Source organism: Amyelois transitella, chromosome 24 (assembly GCF_032362555.1).
Source record: "Amyelois transitella isolate CPQ chromosome 24, ilAmyTran1.1, whole genome shotgun sequence".
Taxonomy (NCBI): domain Eukaryota; kingdom Metazoa; phylum Arthropoda; class Insecta; order Lepidoptera; family Pyralidae; genus Amyelois; species Amyelois transitella.
In genome coordinates, this window is record NC_083527.1 from 3,523,920 (window position 1) to 3,542,470 (window position 18,551).

The 18,551-nt window shown below is 33.7% G+C and overlaps 1 protein-coding gene across 10 annotated transcripts in view; it reads right to left on the minus strand.

Annotated features, from left to right (window-relative positions):
* LOC106135942 (focal adhesion kinase 1) overlaps nt 1-18,551 on the minus strand; it is a 120,572-nt gene that overhangs the window by 33,388 nt on the left and 68,633 nt on the right. For 2 of the 10 annotated variants that reach the window (XM_060951112.1, XM_060951110.1), the window contains exon 1: nt 1,876-2,477. The exons of 5 other annotated variants lie outside the window; for them this stretch is intronic. In XM_060951112.1, the coding sequence (XP_060807095.1) occupies nt 1,876-2,291 (416 nt within the window). In that variant the 5' untranslated portion in view covers nt 2,292-2,477. Of the gene's footprint in view, nt 1-1,875; nt 2,478-15,187; nt 15,340-18,551 lie in introns of those variants that run through there. 3 more of the 10 variants (XM_060951108.1, XM_060951109.1, XM_060951111.1) reach the window with 3 other exon arrangements.

An 18,551-nucleotide genomic window follows, 5' to 3' on the forward strand; every position in this document is an offset into this window, starting at 1 on the left:
GAACGAACTTAATGATAAATCTGTGAAATGAATTGCAACCTAGCCCTAGTTACAGTTTGCGTCAAATTAAAACTCATTGGGAAATATAAAGGTGACTATGAAAACTTTGAATGGTGTAATACGATAGTTGAACCGCAGATTTGACAGCTTGTAAGGGTTTTTTTTATCATTACGGGAATATGAAATAAGTAATACTTAAGGATATAGTCTAAAAAGATATAGAAAAGTTACAGTCAAACTTCCAATAATTAGTGGATACAATACTTTTTTAAACTATAGTATAGAGATGATAACTTCGCTATAATATGTACTAAGTTTTTAATCGTGATCCATACAAATTACTTAAAAAATGTGACCCCAAAAAATTCACAGTGTGATGAAAATGCAAATTATCAAATCCTGCTACAAATATTTGTTCCATGTCAGATCAATACGAAAGAGATTGTACCAATTACGTATAAAATTTTATACTTCGATAAAATTTGCTAAATTAAATCTCGAAAGTCGACAGTAAACTAACTGGTTTTAATTTAACATATCGATTCTTAATCGATGCTGATATTTAAAATACCAAGTCATAATTTCAAATAACGACATAATTGCATTGCTTAAGGCGACTTCTTTTCTACATAGAGTGCAATGTATACTTATAGCATGATATTCAAAGTCAAAAAATACTCTAACACAATAGAAGCTACTACTGCTAATGTTAAAACAGCAGAACAAACAACCCTGCGGCGTTTTCTTTAATGACTAAAACCTTTAATGAAAAAAAATATACATTATAGTTCAGTAAATAGTAACATATAGACGTTGAGTTTACTTAAAAAATGCAATAACACATTTGAAAAAAAGAAACTGACCGTCTATATACTCTACCACATCTTATTTCAGCGGGTAACCTCAGCGTAACATAGTTAAAGTGGTAAAACGGCCGTTTTACGATTACGCCGAGAATAATAGGCAAGAAATGCTTTTCGAAGCTCCAGATAAAATGCCACTAGAAGATATCCCTTATGAGGTTGCAGCCAATAGAAAAGGCTCGAAACCCATGTTTGGCTTAATAGCAAATAGATTGAAATTCATATTTAAGATATAATAGCTTATTAAAATGAGTTATTCCTAATTCCCTATACCTTTCTTGCACGCCTATTGCATGTTGCGAAGCAAGCCTCAAAAAGAAATCGGTTAAAATCAAGATTTTTTCATACGTAAAGATATGAGTCTACCATTTCATAACACTACGTCAGATCAGAATACTCGCCCACACAGTAGTAACAGATGTGTGACCAATAACAGAAATAAGTGGACCGTAGTGATTGATATGAAACGGTGTGATACGAGAATATTTTAGATTAAATAAATGGTACTCAATTGTCAGCACACGCGTCCGTATTGTAGCCAATGTGGGCATTCGGGAGACAATTTGTAAGAATTTATCCCTTGACATTTAAATTGAATGCCATAAAATTCCTCAGAATCGTTTGGTTGCTAAATATTACCGCAAGCCAAATTTGTAAAGACAAATTCATTGGGGAAAGTTATGATTGAATCTGTTAACCGATCATAAACTTTTGAGTATTTAAATCACCACAGAACTTTGTAAAGACGAGTGATTTCATTTTAATTACAAAGTAATTAAAGAGTTGAAACGAATTACACGATAAGAAGCTTTATCTTAAAAGTGTTACTGGAACAGATAGAATTTTCAAAACAAAAATGTTTTAAATAAACAAAAGTTTCTTGTGAATCAAAGACTTTCACGACAGGCAGAATACTCTTTGACAGGAGAGAAAAACTCTTATAGAAGCGAAAAGATCTGCGATTAATGTTCAAAATAGATATTAAAATTCACAAAACAAATGAATCACGAACCTTTTGGATCGCACTCTCGTGTATCTCCAAGTATTGCTGCTGTAATGCCCCGAGCTGGAAGGACACAGTAGCAACTGCAAGCTGTTCGGTCTTGGCTGCCTTTGCTTCTTCACTCTTAGTTTGACCAGATCCTCGGGCTTCCTCCTTTCATCTTTTGGTGGTTTCCTTAAATCAACACTCCATCTCTTCCCGTCATACTCCTTAATATTATCTTCTAAATTCAGATGATCCAACCGTTCTCTCACTATATTTCTTCGAAGCAAATCCGGAGTGTTGTCATGTCTCCGAATCTCTATCGGGGATAGCGGAGGTCTTCGCGGCTCGAATACAACTTTCGAGTACTCATTGCTCCTTCTCCACAATCGGGGAGACAGGGGCCAGAATCGCCCAGTCTGTTGCACCGACTCCATAACCATTTTTTAATTTTAACACTGACTTTATCGATACTATAATGAACACAATTAAAAATAATAATTAAACCAGATATGATTCGCGGACACAAATTTTAATTAATCGGTTTAAACAATGTCAGCTATGTATTAACGGACAATTGCCGCAATAAAAGTGTTTCATTGGCAAACGCTACTGCTGGACTAAACAAGCTGGAGAAAAGTCCGTCAAAAACCCGCCTTCTGTCACTCATGTGTGGGTTAACAATGAATGTAGATAAGAATAGTGACTGTTTTGATGAGTCAATAAAGTAGCAATACGTGACGTGGGATGGACTGACACCGACCTGTATTAAATTCATGAGGTGTCCTAAAACCTTTGTTGACGATACACTTTTGTTTATTAAGAATGTAGCTACGCAATTTTACACGGAATTCCTATATACCTATAACCAACAATACGCAAGTTAGAAGGTGTCGCAAGAAAGGAGTAGTTAGAAAAGTTATCTTCTCCATTAGCTTTCACGGATTGCTATAGTATAGTATAGCATAGCATTTCAAGTTGGAATTGTCATTGCCGTTCATGACACTTAAAGATTGTGAAAAACAAAAAGGTGAATTTAAGTAATTTAAGTTTTTTTTTTTTAAATAATCTTTTCAATATTCCGTATCTATATTTCCTCAACGTTCTATAAATAAACGTTAAGGAAATCAGTATACAAACAGTTTTAAATCCAATAACATAACCAAATTGAGTTGCATAATAAAATTTACTTCGTCTCGTCTAGTAGTAAAGGGACAGTTCCTGCGTTGCCATTAGAAATTCCATCATCAACATAACTTATAACACATCCATCATCGGATGTCAGCGTTCGAGCATAGCATATAAACTAAGCTGGACGGAAACGTAAATACTCCCGTGGCAGGACGTAATCTATGTATGTGTGTGCTGTGCTAATATTCCAGGTAGGATATATTGCTAACCTGGCCAGGCTCTTGGGCATTTGTGCATAACCATATGAGATATGAGACGTTCCTAGTCACATACAGAATGGATAGTGTAGTTGGTGCATTGGGGATTTGGGGACTTTGATCCAAGTTGGCGAAAGTTTAGACTGAACTAAAGCAGTTGGTGTTTGTGAGATCAGTTTGTATTAAATTTATATTAAAATATATTTGACTTAGCTTAATATGTGCTGAAAAACGACTAATCATCGATCGGTTGGATTGAAATAATAAGTAACAAATCTGTTATTGACCCAAAGGTTGGCTGGATGAGAATGCTTAGCGATAAGTCCGCCTTTCCTCAACATATTCCTAATGTATGTTTCTTCTACATACCTATGTAATTTTTGTATAGACAATAAAGATAATTTATATTGTAATTAATTAATCGTAAAAAAAAAAGTTATAAGATTTGCCATGGAAGTTTCGCTTATACAATACAATTCTTTTAACTTTACTTTTTTATATCGACTACTTAAAAAAATATTAACAGTCAAAAAATGTACATTTCAGATAATAAACAACCGGAACAAAGGAACAAAAAAATTATATCAATAACGAGATAGATAAGCTACAAGACATGCATGACATACATAAAATCTCCAAAATAAAGACTATTGTTTAGAAAATTACCAATCCAATCCAAATACAGGACAAGATAAAGTTAAAAATGCATTATGAAGCGTCCAAGTTAAAGGAAGAAGTGTCGTATTGAATCGCAGGAAGTCGTTTCAAACTTGACGAATTACTTTGACTCTGAGTCACGTCGACGGAATTCTTGAAAAATCGATTCTTAATATCATGAGTGCCATTTTACTCAAATATTTGCAGGTCATATGTTGGTCATAAATTGTTGCGTAGTGCATCGAAGATAAAGAAATATCATAGTTGTACAAGGAAAAGTTTTCATCAAATTTGGGATTTATTGAATTACCCATTATTTCTTGGAATGATAGCGTAATTCATATGACTACAGAAATATATTTTGTATAATTATTCTAAAAACAACAGATCATATAAGAAGGGTGATTTCTGCGTTTTATACAAAGTAGTTAAAACAACAAACTGAGCCAGAAACTTTAAAAAGAAATGTAAGGTGTTAAGAATTAGAAATATAATATTTATACCATAAATTTGACCATTATCCTATTTATATTATTATATACGTTAGAATAAAAATATATCCCTAACAAACCCTTTCCGAAAACAATCATGTAATTACTACATCGTCCAATAAAGGAAAGGTCTAACAAAAACGACAATAAACACGTCATTCGACCTAGACCCGGGATAAATAAAGCCGAGTAATTCCCGCGGGAATCACGAGTGATTGATATCGCTATCCTCGGCCGCCATCTTTCAGGATCTTGGTAATCCGTCATGTTATGGAACGCAATTACTTTTCGTTTATTATATCTAATATCCTATCCTCTTGTTAATACAATAAAATGGTATTATAAGTATTCGCCTGCCATCTTTTCGGTTGTTGAAAACGTAGAAGCGTATAATCTTTTAATAACTAGTACTGTAGTTCTGGCTCTGACAACTCCAGCGTTTAGTATTTATTGCGAGGAGAATAGAACTGACCTCTTAATAGTCTCTTCTGGGAGTGGAACGATGTTATGTTATTCCGATTTCTATGAAAATTAAAAGAATAAGTGAGAGCGTATAGCTGACACTCTACGCCATTTTGCAGCCATTTTAGTTTTAATGTGCCGGGTTGCATCATGTAGTTGAGATGGTGTTGACACACGGAATTAATTGGGAATTTTTAACTTACTCGATAAGAAAGAATTACTGCTTATAAATACTATGTCACCAGAAACAACATTAGAAAGCAGAGCCCACCTTGGACTAGGCATCCATCCAACGCCTTGCCGTTTTAGGCCGAGTCTTCCGGTTATTGTGTGGTCTCGTAAATACTGGTGAGTCAACTTTATCTTCGCGCCTGCTGGTAGGCGGTTCGATTTATAGGGTTAATTTGGTGTGTGGTCCTTTTGACCATGTCTTTCCGCGTTGAAGTAATTTTCACTTGTTTCTTCTGTATATTGGCTTACATCTCGCGCCTGGTGGTGCATTTTATTTTAACGTATTAATTGTTTAAAATGGTTTTCGTTTTCACAACCGTCGGATGATTTTATAACGTACCAAATAAACACGGTGTCGAGTTACGTGTACGTTTACTAACTAACACTTAAATAATCAAACTCTTCGGTAATTTATCTTTATTATGGCAACAGAAATAATTAGTTGTACTTAGCAAGTAACATATCATACAAGTATGGAAGTTAGATATAAGCAAAACAAATTAAAATGCTTAAAGGAAGGCGGTGTCGAGTGTGATGGCAAGTGACAGTCTGAAGTGGAAAAGAAAAACATAGCTATTGTGTCGACCCCACATATAATGGGATAAGATAGCGAAGAAAAAGCTTGCATAAAAAAAGAAAATACGTAACAGAAAATAAAACTAAAGTAACGTGAAAACATAAATAAATTGTTAGACATAAAAATGTTATTTACGGAAATATTTCTCACATGTTTATATTGTTTATTTATGAAGAATATAACAACAAAATAATGAATAGAAATTTAAGGTAACTCAGCGGTGCAAGAATCCATTTTATTACTAAAACACATTAGCTACTTGGCAGTTAGCACTTGGCATCTAACCTTTGCGGTCCAGCCTGCTGTTAACATTGACCCTACACGATTTCTACATTCTTAATGTTGTGAATGGCTTTTAATACGCTTTTACAACAGGATAACTATACTATACTCTTAACTTAAAAGATAAATTAACAGAAACCGCTGTTATTTAGATCAGTGCTTATTTAAAAAAAACAATGAATTCAGAGGTTTTTTACATGTTTTGGTAATAGGAAAAGGATTTGCAGATTGATTTTTTTTTTGCTCATACGAGTTACTGCACGCGTAGTACATACTTATTTTCGCTATCGTATTTAGTAATGGTCGTATATAATAGTATCGTATTTAGTCTGGTGCTTCATATTTGCTGCGATCAACATGTTCATACATTTTTACAATACTCGTATAAGATACAATCCATCCCTTAAAGACGCGCTTAAGCATACCTATTCAGTTTTTACACTACCTATCCGTCTCGAATTCTATTTTTGTCAAGATCAAAATAACACACTAGTTGTAGAGTTGAATCAGTTTCCAAGGGTTCGAAGGCTATTCAGAAAGCGTAACAGAGGGTGAAGTGTGACAGTATAGATACAGAAATAGATACTGGACAATGGCACAATGGCGGCGGACACCTGTGCTTAAACGACTCGAGGGAAATTGAAATCGAGACTTGAACGATATTAAAAGTTGCGATGATGATGATATCTATATCAGAAACTTAGATTTCATGGTCAACTGTGTTCTATTTAGTGAATAAAGTAAGTGCTAAATAATAGAGTATATTATACATCAATTAAATATCACATAATGTACAAAGGACAATAAGAGACAACGGACAATAAGACAGCTTCTTGATGATCATTTATTTCTATGTCATGAAAGGCTAATAAACTTGGGACTCTTGTTGTAGGCGTTGGGCTAGCAACATGCACTCTTTGGATCTTAAAGCCATACAGCTAAACGCGGCCTTTCGGTCTTTTCAAGATTGTTGGCTCTATCTACCCCGCAAGGGATAAAGACGTGATAATATGTATGTATATGTATAAATGGGGAATAATTTGGCAAATTTCACGCAGTTTTTACACGGATTTTCAGTTTTAATTGAGTGGAGCTTCGGACATATGCTTATTCTATTGTAACACTTCAGATCCACTACAGAGGTGCAAAACTCACAAAAAGTTGACTTCATGCAATGATCTAAGCTTAAAAATAAAGCAAGAACATGCATGTTGAAGATATACGTACGATTGAAAATGAAATTTAATCGAGCATTCCAACGAAACTATACAGGGTGTCCCAAGCTATAAGGGAAAAAAATTTTTTTTTGAAATCCAATACGCATACCCTTTTATTTTATTCTGTTTGACCTCAAAAGCCTAAATAAAAAATATTATAGTGATAACTTAATGTTATCACGTGCCGACTTGACTTCAAAGTTATAAATTAAAAATTTGTATGGAAAAATTATGTTACTTAGTCTTAATTTAGGTTTTGGAAAGAAAACAACTAATAATATTTAAAAGAAATAGTATTAAATGACATTAATTTACATCAAGGATCTTCTTTATACTTTCTTTTTAAAGTTTTCTTTTTGCAATCAGGGTAAATTTTACGATGTTCTTGTACACAACGTAACAAAAATTGCTTTTGTTCCTCTTCAACCGTGATTAGCCCGTGAAAGTCTTGCATCAACTTAACTGCCCTTTCAGCAGTGTCATTCACTGTTTTCAGTGTTGATAGTTTCATTTTTGCTTCAAGATACGAAGAATTATTAGACCACGAAGCAGGACTTTCTTGGAGAAAACTATCATCAATTTTCAGACGAGAGAACAAAGACTTACTTGAAGACGATATAAAATCTTCTATGTTTTTCTCATACAATAGTCCGCTTAAATCTTCTTTTGATGGAATATAGCGTTTTTCTTGAGACGAGATACTATCTTTAGATAAGTTTGATATAATGTTTTCCTTACTTTCTTGGCTCACCTCGTCGTCAAAAAGTGATAACATAGATACTTCCTCGGTCAAATACCATAAATGCTGAGTAAACTTCTTCAATACTGCTTTTGATATATTTTTATCAATATTTTCGTAAGCTCTCATGGTTTTCAAAAATGACAAATCTTGGTACGGTGCTTTGACTGCCGAAATACACTGCATCCATGGCTTGACATAGGATGAAACGATGAACAGGCAGACGTCCAAAAGAGCGTTCTTATCTTTACTATTAATTTTAAATTGAGAGCTAAGTAACACTATTTTTAAAGAATAGATAGCTCTAGCCATCCATCGAGCTTGGTGTATAGCACCTGGGGGTCGGATTTTAAACGTTTTTTCTTCATCTCCGCCTAAAAATATAACTGAGAGCTCTATCAACTCACGATAGTCGTCTCTGACAATTGTTTTTGTCAATTCAGAACGGTAAAACGAAATCAGATTCTGGATTTCGCTTAATGTCAGGCACGAAACAATTATTTCTCGATAATTTTCGATTTTAGTACTATCGACATTTTTCCAGTTGTCTCGAAATTTTTTGAATAGGGGAATATCTGGGCTTGTTGTCACCTGGCTAATTTTCACTTCGAACGCTGCTTTGAGTACCAATTCATAGATGTGATGGCGGCAAGCAAAAATAAGCACTTCTCTGTTCATCTTTTGTTGCAAAATAACACAAGCCCCGTTAAGACGACCAGTGTTAGAAGCCGTGGTGTCACAGCAAAGTATTTGTACTCTTTCTTCGAGGTTCCAGTCTACTATAGTATTCCAAACAGCCTGGGCTTGCTCACTTCCAGTAGAACTCTCTAAACGTGGTACAGATATAAGCTGCTCTTTATCTTCATAAGAAATAACAATCGGAAGACGTTCTTCTTTTGATTTTCGAGTATCCAAAGCTGGTAATAGTTTGCCATCCCAATGAACAGTCACAACATCTGGAACCTTGTTTTGAAAATCGATTTTTATAGCTTCCGCACGCTCTTTTCGTTTTTCCGTTCTGATTCTTTGGATGGAGGATTTGCTAATTGGAAAATCGTCGACATTATGTCCCAGCGCCTCCATAGTAGCTTCTAAAATGAACACAGAATCTCTCATACTCAATTGACATCGGTCCAATGCTGCTACTAACTTCGGGGTAATAAAATTCTTCCGCACTGACTTACAAATTACAGGTTGCACGTTTTCAATGGGCTGGCTGTTGGAACTTTCTTGCAAGGTCTCGCGGTCGCTAGAATCTGAAGACGAATTAATCGGTAAAGGTTCAATAATCGCCGACGAAGTCGACGCAGCAAAATATTTAGCACGGCGATTCTCTTCCTTAATAGATCTAAGGCGCGCCCTGTCCTCTTTCTTCGTTAACTTTTTGTCGACTCCAGTTAGATGGCCCGGCCGACCAGGCTCTCTCTGGCGCTGCAAGAAGATCTTGTCTTCATCTATTTTTATCATAGTCAACGCATCAGCGTGAGCAATATCAAAAAGATTGTCCAAATTAGCAACAAACTCTTCGCGACGCCGTTTAAACACATCTTGACTTTTCTTAGCATTTTTTTGCAAGACTCTCCAAACTTGATATAAGTTTACAAGTTTTTTTATACAGTTTGGAAATGATTTAGTAGGTATTCGTGCCTTTTCCCAAAAAATAATGCACTCGCGTATCGTTAGATTAGCACTCTCATTTACCTTTAAATTCACTTCGCGGATATTGTAAAACAAAACTGCTAGAACTTGCCCATTAGAGGGAAGTTTGGAACCATTTATTTGATGTTTTACGTAACCAATTAAATATATTTCACTCTTTTTAGAACTGCGCAATTCGACTGACATGTTGATTATTTGAAAACAATGCAATAAATGATATTATAACAAGAAATAACACGCACTGATATTTGCAAGTCCTTACGCGCTTAGGAGTTCACGTAGTAACATGTTTCGATACAAGTCGGCACGGGTTGCTGTTATCCGAAGTACGTGATATTTATTTTAGAGTCATATTACTACAAAACGAATAATAATTGCGGGTATGCGTCGAAAAAAAATCACTTTGATTTTTTTGGGACACCCTACACCCATATAGAATCGAGACTCATATGACAAACACCCAGGAATATTCAAGCAATCGCATACTGTCGCCGAATGTTCGCGGAAGTAGTTATTGCATCGACCTCAATCAGCCGGTTTGCATTGCGCTAATGAAAACCATGACATGTGTTACTAATTGGCTTTTATTTAATTTAACAAATTTTGCGTAGTACGAATTGGAGTAGAAAATTTTCTGTAGACTATAGACGTGTTTTTTCGTGCCTCTTTTTGTGTTGACACTTATCATAATAGCGTTATTCGGATTTCAGTCTCAGCTGTTGGTTTCAAAACTCAGGGTCCGCTCAAGTCGTGAACTCAGTGATAGAGTGAACTCATTGTGGCAAAATTTGTCTAAACTTTTAAGATCGTGTGCGTAACTGTCATTATCTCCAATTTATGATAGAATTTTTACTTAAAATCAGGCAATTTAATAAAGATGTTATTATGTATGTTTCCTAATTATTCGTTATTAAGAGTTACAATTTGAAGCTACCTACCTATAAATTGTGATTTCAATAAATAAGACAAGGCTGTGAAGAATGGGTCAACAATTTACCAAGAGTATATGTAGTATCCTGAGGGAAACAGGTGCGATCATACATCACTTGTAAAAATAACAATGCTAGCATGCTATGCCAGTAAGTAGGAACTCCTTAATTGCAAGTTGGCTGCACTCCAAAGGACCGATGAGTCAGGTGATACAGGGAAATTTGCTGGCGTTTGTGTCATGGATTTTGAGTGTTTTCAATTAACATCCGCGCTCAGAGAAATGAATATTCAACTGAATATTGAAAATGTTCGAATATTTAACAAAAAAAAATAATTGGACATATAGCTAACAATTATCCTGATACAAGATTTTGTCATGAGTTACTGTAGCCAAGAGTGGCCTTATTCGTGTCTAAATAAAGACATTGCATTTAATTGCTAATTTAATGTCACTGGAAAATAACATAGGGAAATTTATGCACTAAATGATTCACAAAGGGAAAAGCCCCTGGCAAATAATAGTGTTGACAGGAAATAGAATTGATAAACTTTTATGGATCTCAAATAATAAGTACATTATATGATTAACTATTTAATTATCCGATGTGTGAAAGAAAGCATCGTGAAACAATCCAGAACCCATGATCATGATATTTTATGTAAAACGAACCCAATAAGAATCCCATTTCGATATCGTACAAAAAGAAAAAAGAAGGAAGTTAAGTTAGAAGACAAGCGGATCACTGATTTTACTTCTTCATACAGTTTCGTTGTTGTTAAGTGGATATCACGTAATCAATGATGAAATTAACAAAGCAGGCGAGGCTAGCAAGCAATTTCACAAGCCAATTGCTAAGCACACAAATTAATAGCAGTAAACAAAAGCCTCAGGCGATGTAAATGAATACAGCTTAAATATTGAACAACCAGTAATTAGTCCGGAATCACAACGGAATGAAAACATGAAGATTATTAAAATCATTGTGTCGGTAAACAACATTATAAAAATAAATTTCGGCGAAATAGTATATAAGAATATTATATAAGAAGACCAACAATTTTAAATTCAATGATTATAATGAAGAATGGACAAATTAGTCAATCGTCATTTCCAAGAAACATTAAATTGTTTATACCTACTACAATAATTAATTTGAAAATGTAATTGTATACAAAGAAAGAGCTGAAAACCCGCTTGTACCAATTCAGTTAATGGATACGGTTCAAATTGGGAGCAACGATAGAATGACAGTCGAAAAACATTTAGATCTCTATCTCTTGATATGTAAGATTCAACATTTGGGACGTATTATATTGTTAGACGTAGACATAGAGGTTTAATCACGCTATAAAGACGAAATGAGTCATGTTGGTCGATGTGCTTGTAATTTGGCGGATTGGACATCAACTTTTAAGTACCAGGACATGAATGTGAATGAATTTGAGGTTATAAAGCTAAGTGATTACTGACTGAATTGACTGAAGTACTTAGCCTGTAAGATTCGCTTACAGATTGAGATTATGAATAGAGCACCCCTATAAGGAATACAATTGTATACCGCTATGGCTAGATATTGATTAAGATGAGAGAAAGAATTTATACCTCATTCATTATAAAACTCAAAGTAAGGAACTAAACATAAAAGAAAAAACCTCAAGCCTTAGCTTAAAGCATAAAATTGTGATTATTTTTCATTGGCAAAGGTAAACGGCGGAGCCACGTATAAACGCGAATTCAAAATGATGTGTAATTAAAATACATTTACTTAACCAGATACCAAGTAAATATGGTTTTTATACTCGCATTCCTCGAGAAGAATATTTTATTTTTTTACTTGTCCAACCAACTTTCCACAATTTCTGCACGGTGCGTAATAACAAAAAAAGTATAGGTCGATTTCTTGTCCAATATAAACCTTGTTTTAAAACGACATTTTGTTGTTTTTTAGAGATAGTAGACTGACTTGATCATGAAGTAAGTAGTGCGTATTAATTGAGTTATAAGAATTTTTTAATTCCGACAAGTTAATTTAAGGAAATATATATAGTGAGATAAGAAAATAAGTATTTTATAAAAGTTGTGATACTATCGTGTGAAACCAATTAATTAAAAGTAACAATGTACCGTAAATAAGGTCGCGAGATAAGAATAAGACAAAGTGCCTTTATTTATTTATATTATGTCGCATGTTTATTGCATAATGGCAATACTTTGTATTTAGATAACAGTTTTATTTTTCCTAATTTGTATAAAAATAGAAGTTATTCTCCTCTTTATTAAATTCAGCGGTAAAAAAATTATCGCCTGTAAAAGTCAAATTAATTTTAGATGTAAGTGGAAGATAAAAATTATAAAAAAGTAAGCAAAATGATAATGACAAGAGTGATCTTTAAGACAGCAATGATGCTTAACGATCTTCTTTACATTTTAAACAACAAGTCTGGTATAAACGTTGTTTTGCATGTAAAAATATACTTAATCTTACTGATGAGCAGATGATTAAAGATACTCTAGAAAATACGGCAAAAAATTATAAAAAATGACCACATAATTTCATTACCAGAATATGCAACTTTCTATGATAATAATCTTTATATGAACCCTTATACTACATTTGAAAATAAAATTACAGATAAAGTTTATCATGAAAGTGCCGAAACAGAAGACGAGATCAATCTAAAAAGTGATTGCAAGAACTAAGGCGCCGCTTAATCCCGCTGAAAAGAAAGTTCAAGTTGGATTGTATCTACAAAGAAATACAGCGTTAGTGTTATTATTATTGAGATGAAGCTCAACTTATCTCGCTTGCAAAGTAGTTCAATTTTCTCGATTCCTTGCAAAAGCAAAGATTTCAAAGTATTATAGCATAAATGAATATAATTTGAATTGCCTTGTTTATACACAGAAAATAGTTTAATAACAAAATTTTTGTTCACACAAACTGTACCTACCTATACTCGTACATATAAGCTAAAGGCAAGGAACAAATTAAAAAAAAGAAATATGTATATCAAAGTACGCGAATATTATAGACCATGTTTTTCTAACCTTACGATAAAAGTAAGGTTAGAAAAACATGGCTGGTCTAAAGTTACAAAAAGTAGCTTTAGACCAGCTAAATAAGTAGCGGTTGTCCATTTTAAATTATCCACACTTTATTATAGTAGACAATATAAGTACAAGGACTATATATAAGAAAGTTCCAATATACAATCAGCCGTAACACTGGTAATAATACTATCATCAAAACTATGACAGCCTCCTATCGAAGGCTGAGAAACTTTGCCAAATCAACACTCAACAAAAATAAAAACGTCAAAGCTCTTCCTTATTTTAAAAAAGAAATTGTCAAATGCGTGTGATCAGTTTTGTAACACGATACAGTTAACTTCTTAGTCAGTAAGTTTAATCCTAGAATGTGAGTCAGCGTAGACTAAATACTTGTTTAACAACACGAGCACATAAATATGAATAACTAATGATATCGTAGAGTTTTCTGTGGATGAAAAGTGTCGTTGGAAATAGAATGAGGAACTATAAGATGATCTTAGTTTTGGGGACAGAGCGATGAATTGATATAAATTGTCTTGCCCTAGAGACGTAATATCAAGAGAACGAGATGTATTAATTTCAATCGAGAAGCTTTTTGAACTCAAGAATTGCCTATTGTTATAATGTCTGTAGTCGTTTAATTTACATTTGCAAATTTTATTACTACAACGGCTGTGAAGTAATAAGAAGGTTGGACAAGACAGATGCCAATAAATTTCATAGGGACAATTACTGACATCGTTTGTCTTAGTAAAAAAATACCAACAAAACTTACTGAAGCGATTATTCTATTAGTGGCCTTTCTCTTTAATTCGATGGATAGTTTCAACCACAATCATGTCAATAAACATTGGGACAATGATTACATCGATACGATGTGAGTCTCACATTTCTTCTAATTAAAACGACTTTAAGGAAATAAGACTTTTTCCCTATGACATCTTGCAAGAGATCATATATACGATCATGTAGAAGTATCTTGACAAAGAATTGTAGGTGAATTAATTATAAAATATATGACAAAATACATGGAAAATGTGAAGCTATTCGTTCCGAAGTTAGGTCCAGACTTCACTTAGTAAACGGCATTTAGTAACTTCGTAGTTAGGATGGCTTTTATCAATCTCATATGATCAATTAAATATAACGTTTAGTAACTTATTTAAAAGTTAATTTTGTAAGAATTTTAATGATTCTTAATGGAATCATTAACGACTTTATGCCGCATGTCAGTCCCCTCTTAATTATAAACAAATTCTAAAAGTGCGTCCGTTAGGGAGACGTCTAGTATAGTTAAAACGTCTCATTCTATTTCCGAACGCCGCAAACAAGATAGACGAACTAAACTCTACAAAGATACTCTTCCGATGTTGTAGAATTTTATTCGAAATATTTATCCATCCTTTGTTTTGATGTTCGCAGAATTTACATCGCAAAAACTATCGGCAAAAAGTTTTTTAATGATGACAGTAAAACATGAGAATATTTTAACAAGAAGTGAGTTTGAAATTAACGAAATGGAATAAAAATTTTACGGTGCTAAAATAATTAAATTGTAGAAGTTGACATATTAACAAAATCATGTGGTAAACTATGACAACAATAAGTTTGGTCCGAGAATCATAACTGGTAAATTTTATAAATATGTTATTACTGAAATCTTAAATCACCATTCACAAAACACTTTACAAATTAGAATCGATAAACTTCGTATTTCAATTTCGAATTCGGAAAGATCGCATCGTTATTCAAATATCGAAGCGGACGCCTACGTATGAAGCAGACCGCGCCGCGCGCGCAGCGATCTGAGACTGGCTGGAGACAGACGGAACTTCGCGCACGCATCATTCACCTTTATCATCTACGCTATTCACACCTTTAACATGACCTGATGAGTGAAAGGGACAAACGCAGAAAGTAAAATTTTTCTGTGGAGGTGTAAATTTCATAAGGCTCGATATAGTCAAGGACGATTTACAAATCATTATCTGAATAAATATAAATAAAAAAGTGGCTCGTTTTGTGAAATGTCATTTCATTTACAGCTCAATGGCATGCAAGCCAGCTGCACGTCAGCATGTTTCAGTTTGTATATTTAGGATGCTATTATCTCATGTTTATAGACTCATTCGTGGTTCAAAATATACGGACAAGGACGACGCGTAATCATAATGACCATATGACTGACAAAGTTGAAATGGGTAGTTTAATATCACAAAGTAGCGGAAATATTAAGTTCTTTGTACACTAACTCTGCTATTTATATGCAAAAAAAGCTAATCACTGCACAATATTCAAGACCAGAATACAAATGGAAGGTCAAAGATTCAAATTAGGTGACTAACTCTGGGAAACTGGATATGTAATTTAATTGGAATTCTGAACCTATTCAAATGAGTTGGATGCATTGAATTCAGTCTTACCAACCAACTAAATCAAGTTTACCTACCAACTCTACAATAACATCGCACTAAAATTAGACTCATCAAAAATGTTTTTTATATATTTAAATAAGATTAAAAAGAATGTTTAATGTTTAATTACAGTAACGTGCGTTTGATAATGATTATTCCAAATACGAAATGGGTAACAATATGTCAAAATAAATTTTAACATCATATAGTAAAGAAAGAGCAAAGGCACAAAAAGGCAGGATGTGATGAAATGGAAAACATAACTAACCATCATTAATTTAGAAAAGTAATTGCAACATGTAATATTTTTATTATCAATGCAGTTATTAAGTTAGTTAGCCACAAAAGGTGTATTGGTCGTGATAAGCGAGGCCTCAGGACTGAGAACGCAAGGTTTATAACTCTAGGGAAGTCATTCATAATTTCTAATGGACGTGGGAAAATGCCATGCAATAGAAATCAACAATCACGTCTAGATACGAATGAGACTTTACTTCTAAAAGTCTTTTAAGACTAAAGCGATCAAACTAGGAATATTAAATTTTGCAAATTGTTTACTACTGAATTTGATTAAAACACCTAATAAAAGAATAAACATGACTGGTTAAAATGATACGATAGAATGAATATCAGAGAATAGGGATAAGAATGAGAAGATATAATAACACCAACGTAAAGCTTTGACCGATTTTTGCGATTTACAAATAAAATAAAAACTCGTCAATGAAAATATTGGACAAGCTTTACTTACAACATTATGAGATCACGCCAAGAAAACATTTCCAGTCATTATCAATTTTACCAGTACAATTGACAATGTTCGTGATCATATAGGAAATAAAACGGCTCAGAGGTCGGCCACTGTTATGAATTATGATTATGACTCACACAAACATTTTTATTGAAAGATTATTGGCACTCCTTTTACGTGTTGATATTGCAAATTGGCCCGACACTACGAGAAGTAGTAATCGACAGGACTTTTATGGATAATGATAAACATTTTATAACTTACTTTTGATTCGCATACCACTGAATTGTTAATTCTGGTTATGGCGTGAAGACAACTGTATTTGTTTTTTATTTAAAGTCCATTGTCTTTCCGGTCTTCAGTTACAATTTAGTTGACAATATTGAAGGGCATTTCAATTTAACGTTGATTTTGTTAACGTTGACTTGTAATAAAACTGACGTGTGTAATAACTGGTGGGAAAAAAGTTAAGTAAGGGAAAGTACGTTTTGTAAGTAACAAATAATAAAACTTCACCGACATATAAAAAGTGTCATTCATTGCTTAGGTATAGTCAATCCATCATTTTATCTACTTTTAGAACTTTTTGAGAAAGACTCTTCTCACGGAAGAGACGAAAATACTAGTTGTAAAATAATACAATAATATTCCGAAGCCAGTGATAGAATTCTGCGTCATTCTGTTGACTCCTGTGTGGGCTGGCACCTGGTTATTTATAGTCAAATCAGGGAATCCTTTGCTATGCTAATGCCTTTGTGGACAACCCGACTGCTCTCCATATTGTCACACTTGTAATCTTTGACAAATCATTTCTCGAGTGTTTTGCTTGTGTTGTAAGAAGTTCGGTTGTATTTTCTAAAGATTTTCCACATTCTTTGTTTTTTGTGTCTTAGTTCTATTTATTATTCATTTATTTTGTTAAAGTTGTTAATTTCACACGTAAGTAGGTAGGTGCGGAGGACAGGTAGTCCTAACAAATATAATTTATATGCGCAAATAAATGTGTTTGTTTGAGTGGCACCACACAATTGGATCACTGAATATACATACATATTAGAAATTTTATATGCATTTACTCGTAATGTGTACGAAAAAGGATATATACTATTCGCAGACGACAACTAGTCATTAATAAATCATAGATGAATCTCGAACCATAACGATGGTAAACAAAGTATAGTGCGTAGGTTTAATTACCACAGGTCAAGGGAACTGTGATGGTGCAACATGCAGGTGCTGCATTGGTATTTCTAAAGTGTTACTCATTGCACAGTGATCCAATTAATGCTATGTTGAGTTCGAGCGTTTAATCTCTATTGACTGATGGTAAGCAAGATGAGGCCCAAGGTGAGGGACAATGGACATGCAACTTCGGACTCCTGTTCAAATGGGATGCAACCGGAATTAATTATAGGAGAATGATGATGAACTAGCTTTTTAAAAATATCTTGAGAGAAAAAGGAATTGAGAAAATAACAGCACGGTGTGAAAGAGTAACCAGACCAGACCAGTTGGAGAAGCAAATCTTATTGTAAAAAACTATCATTAGTGAAGCTAAGAAGCTTGACTTTGGTTTGAATTTCCTTATTTATATAAACGTAGTTCATACATATTCAGTACTTCTAATAATCTTGTCGGCCACTAAGGCTTATCAATCATTCTGCGTCGACCTAACAATTCCATAGTTCATGGGAAACTATTCCTTATATGTTAGTTACATTACCTAATAAAATCATTAGTAACATAGGTATGAATATACATGATCAATGATTGAATAGCTATAATGTAAAGCCGACGGAATATGTCAGACTGAGGCTTATATACTACGCTTATCAAAATACTTATACATATAT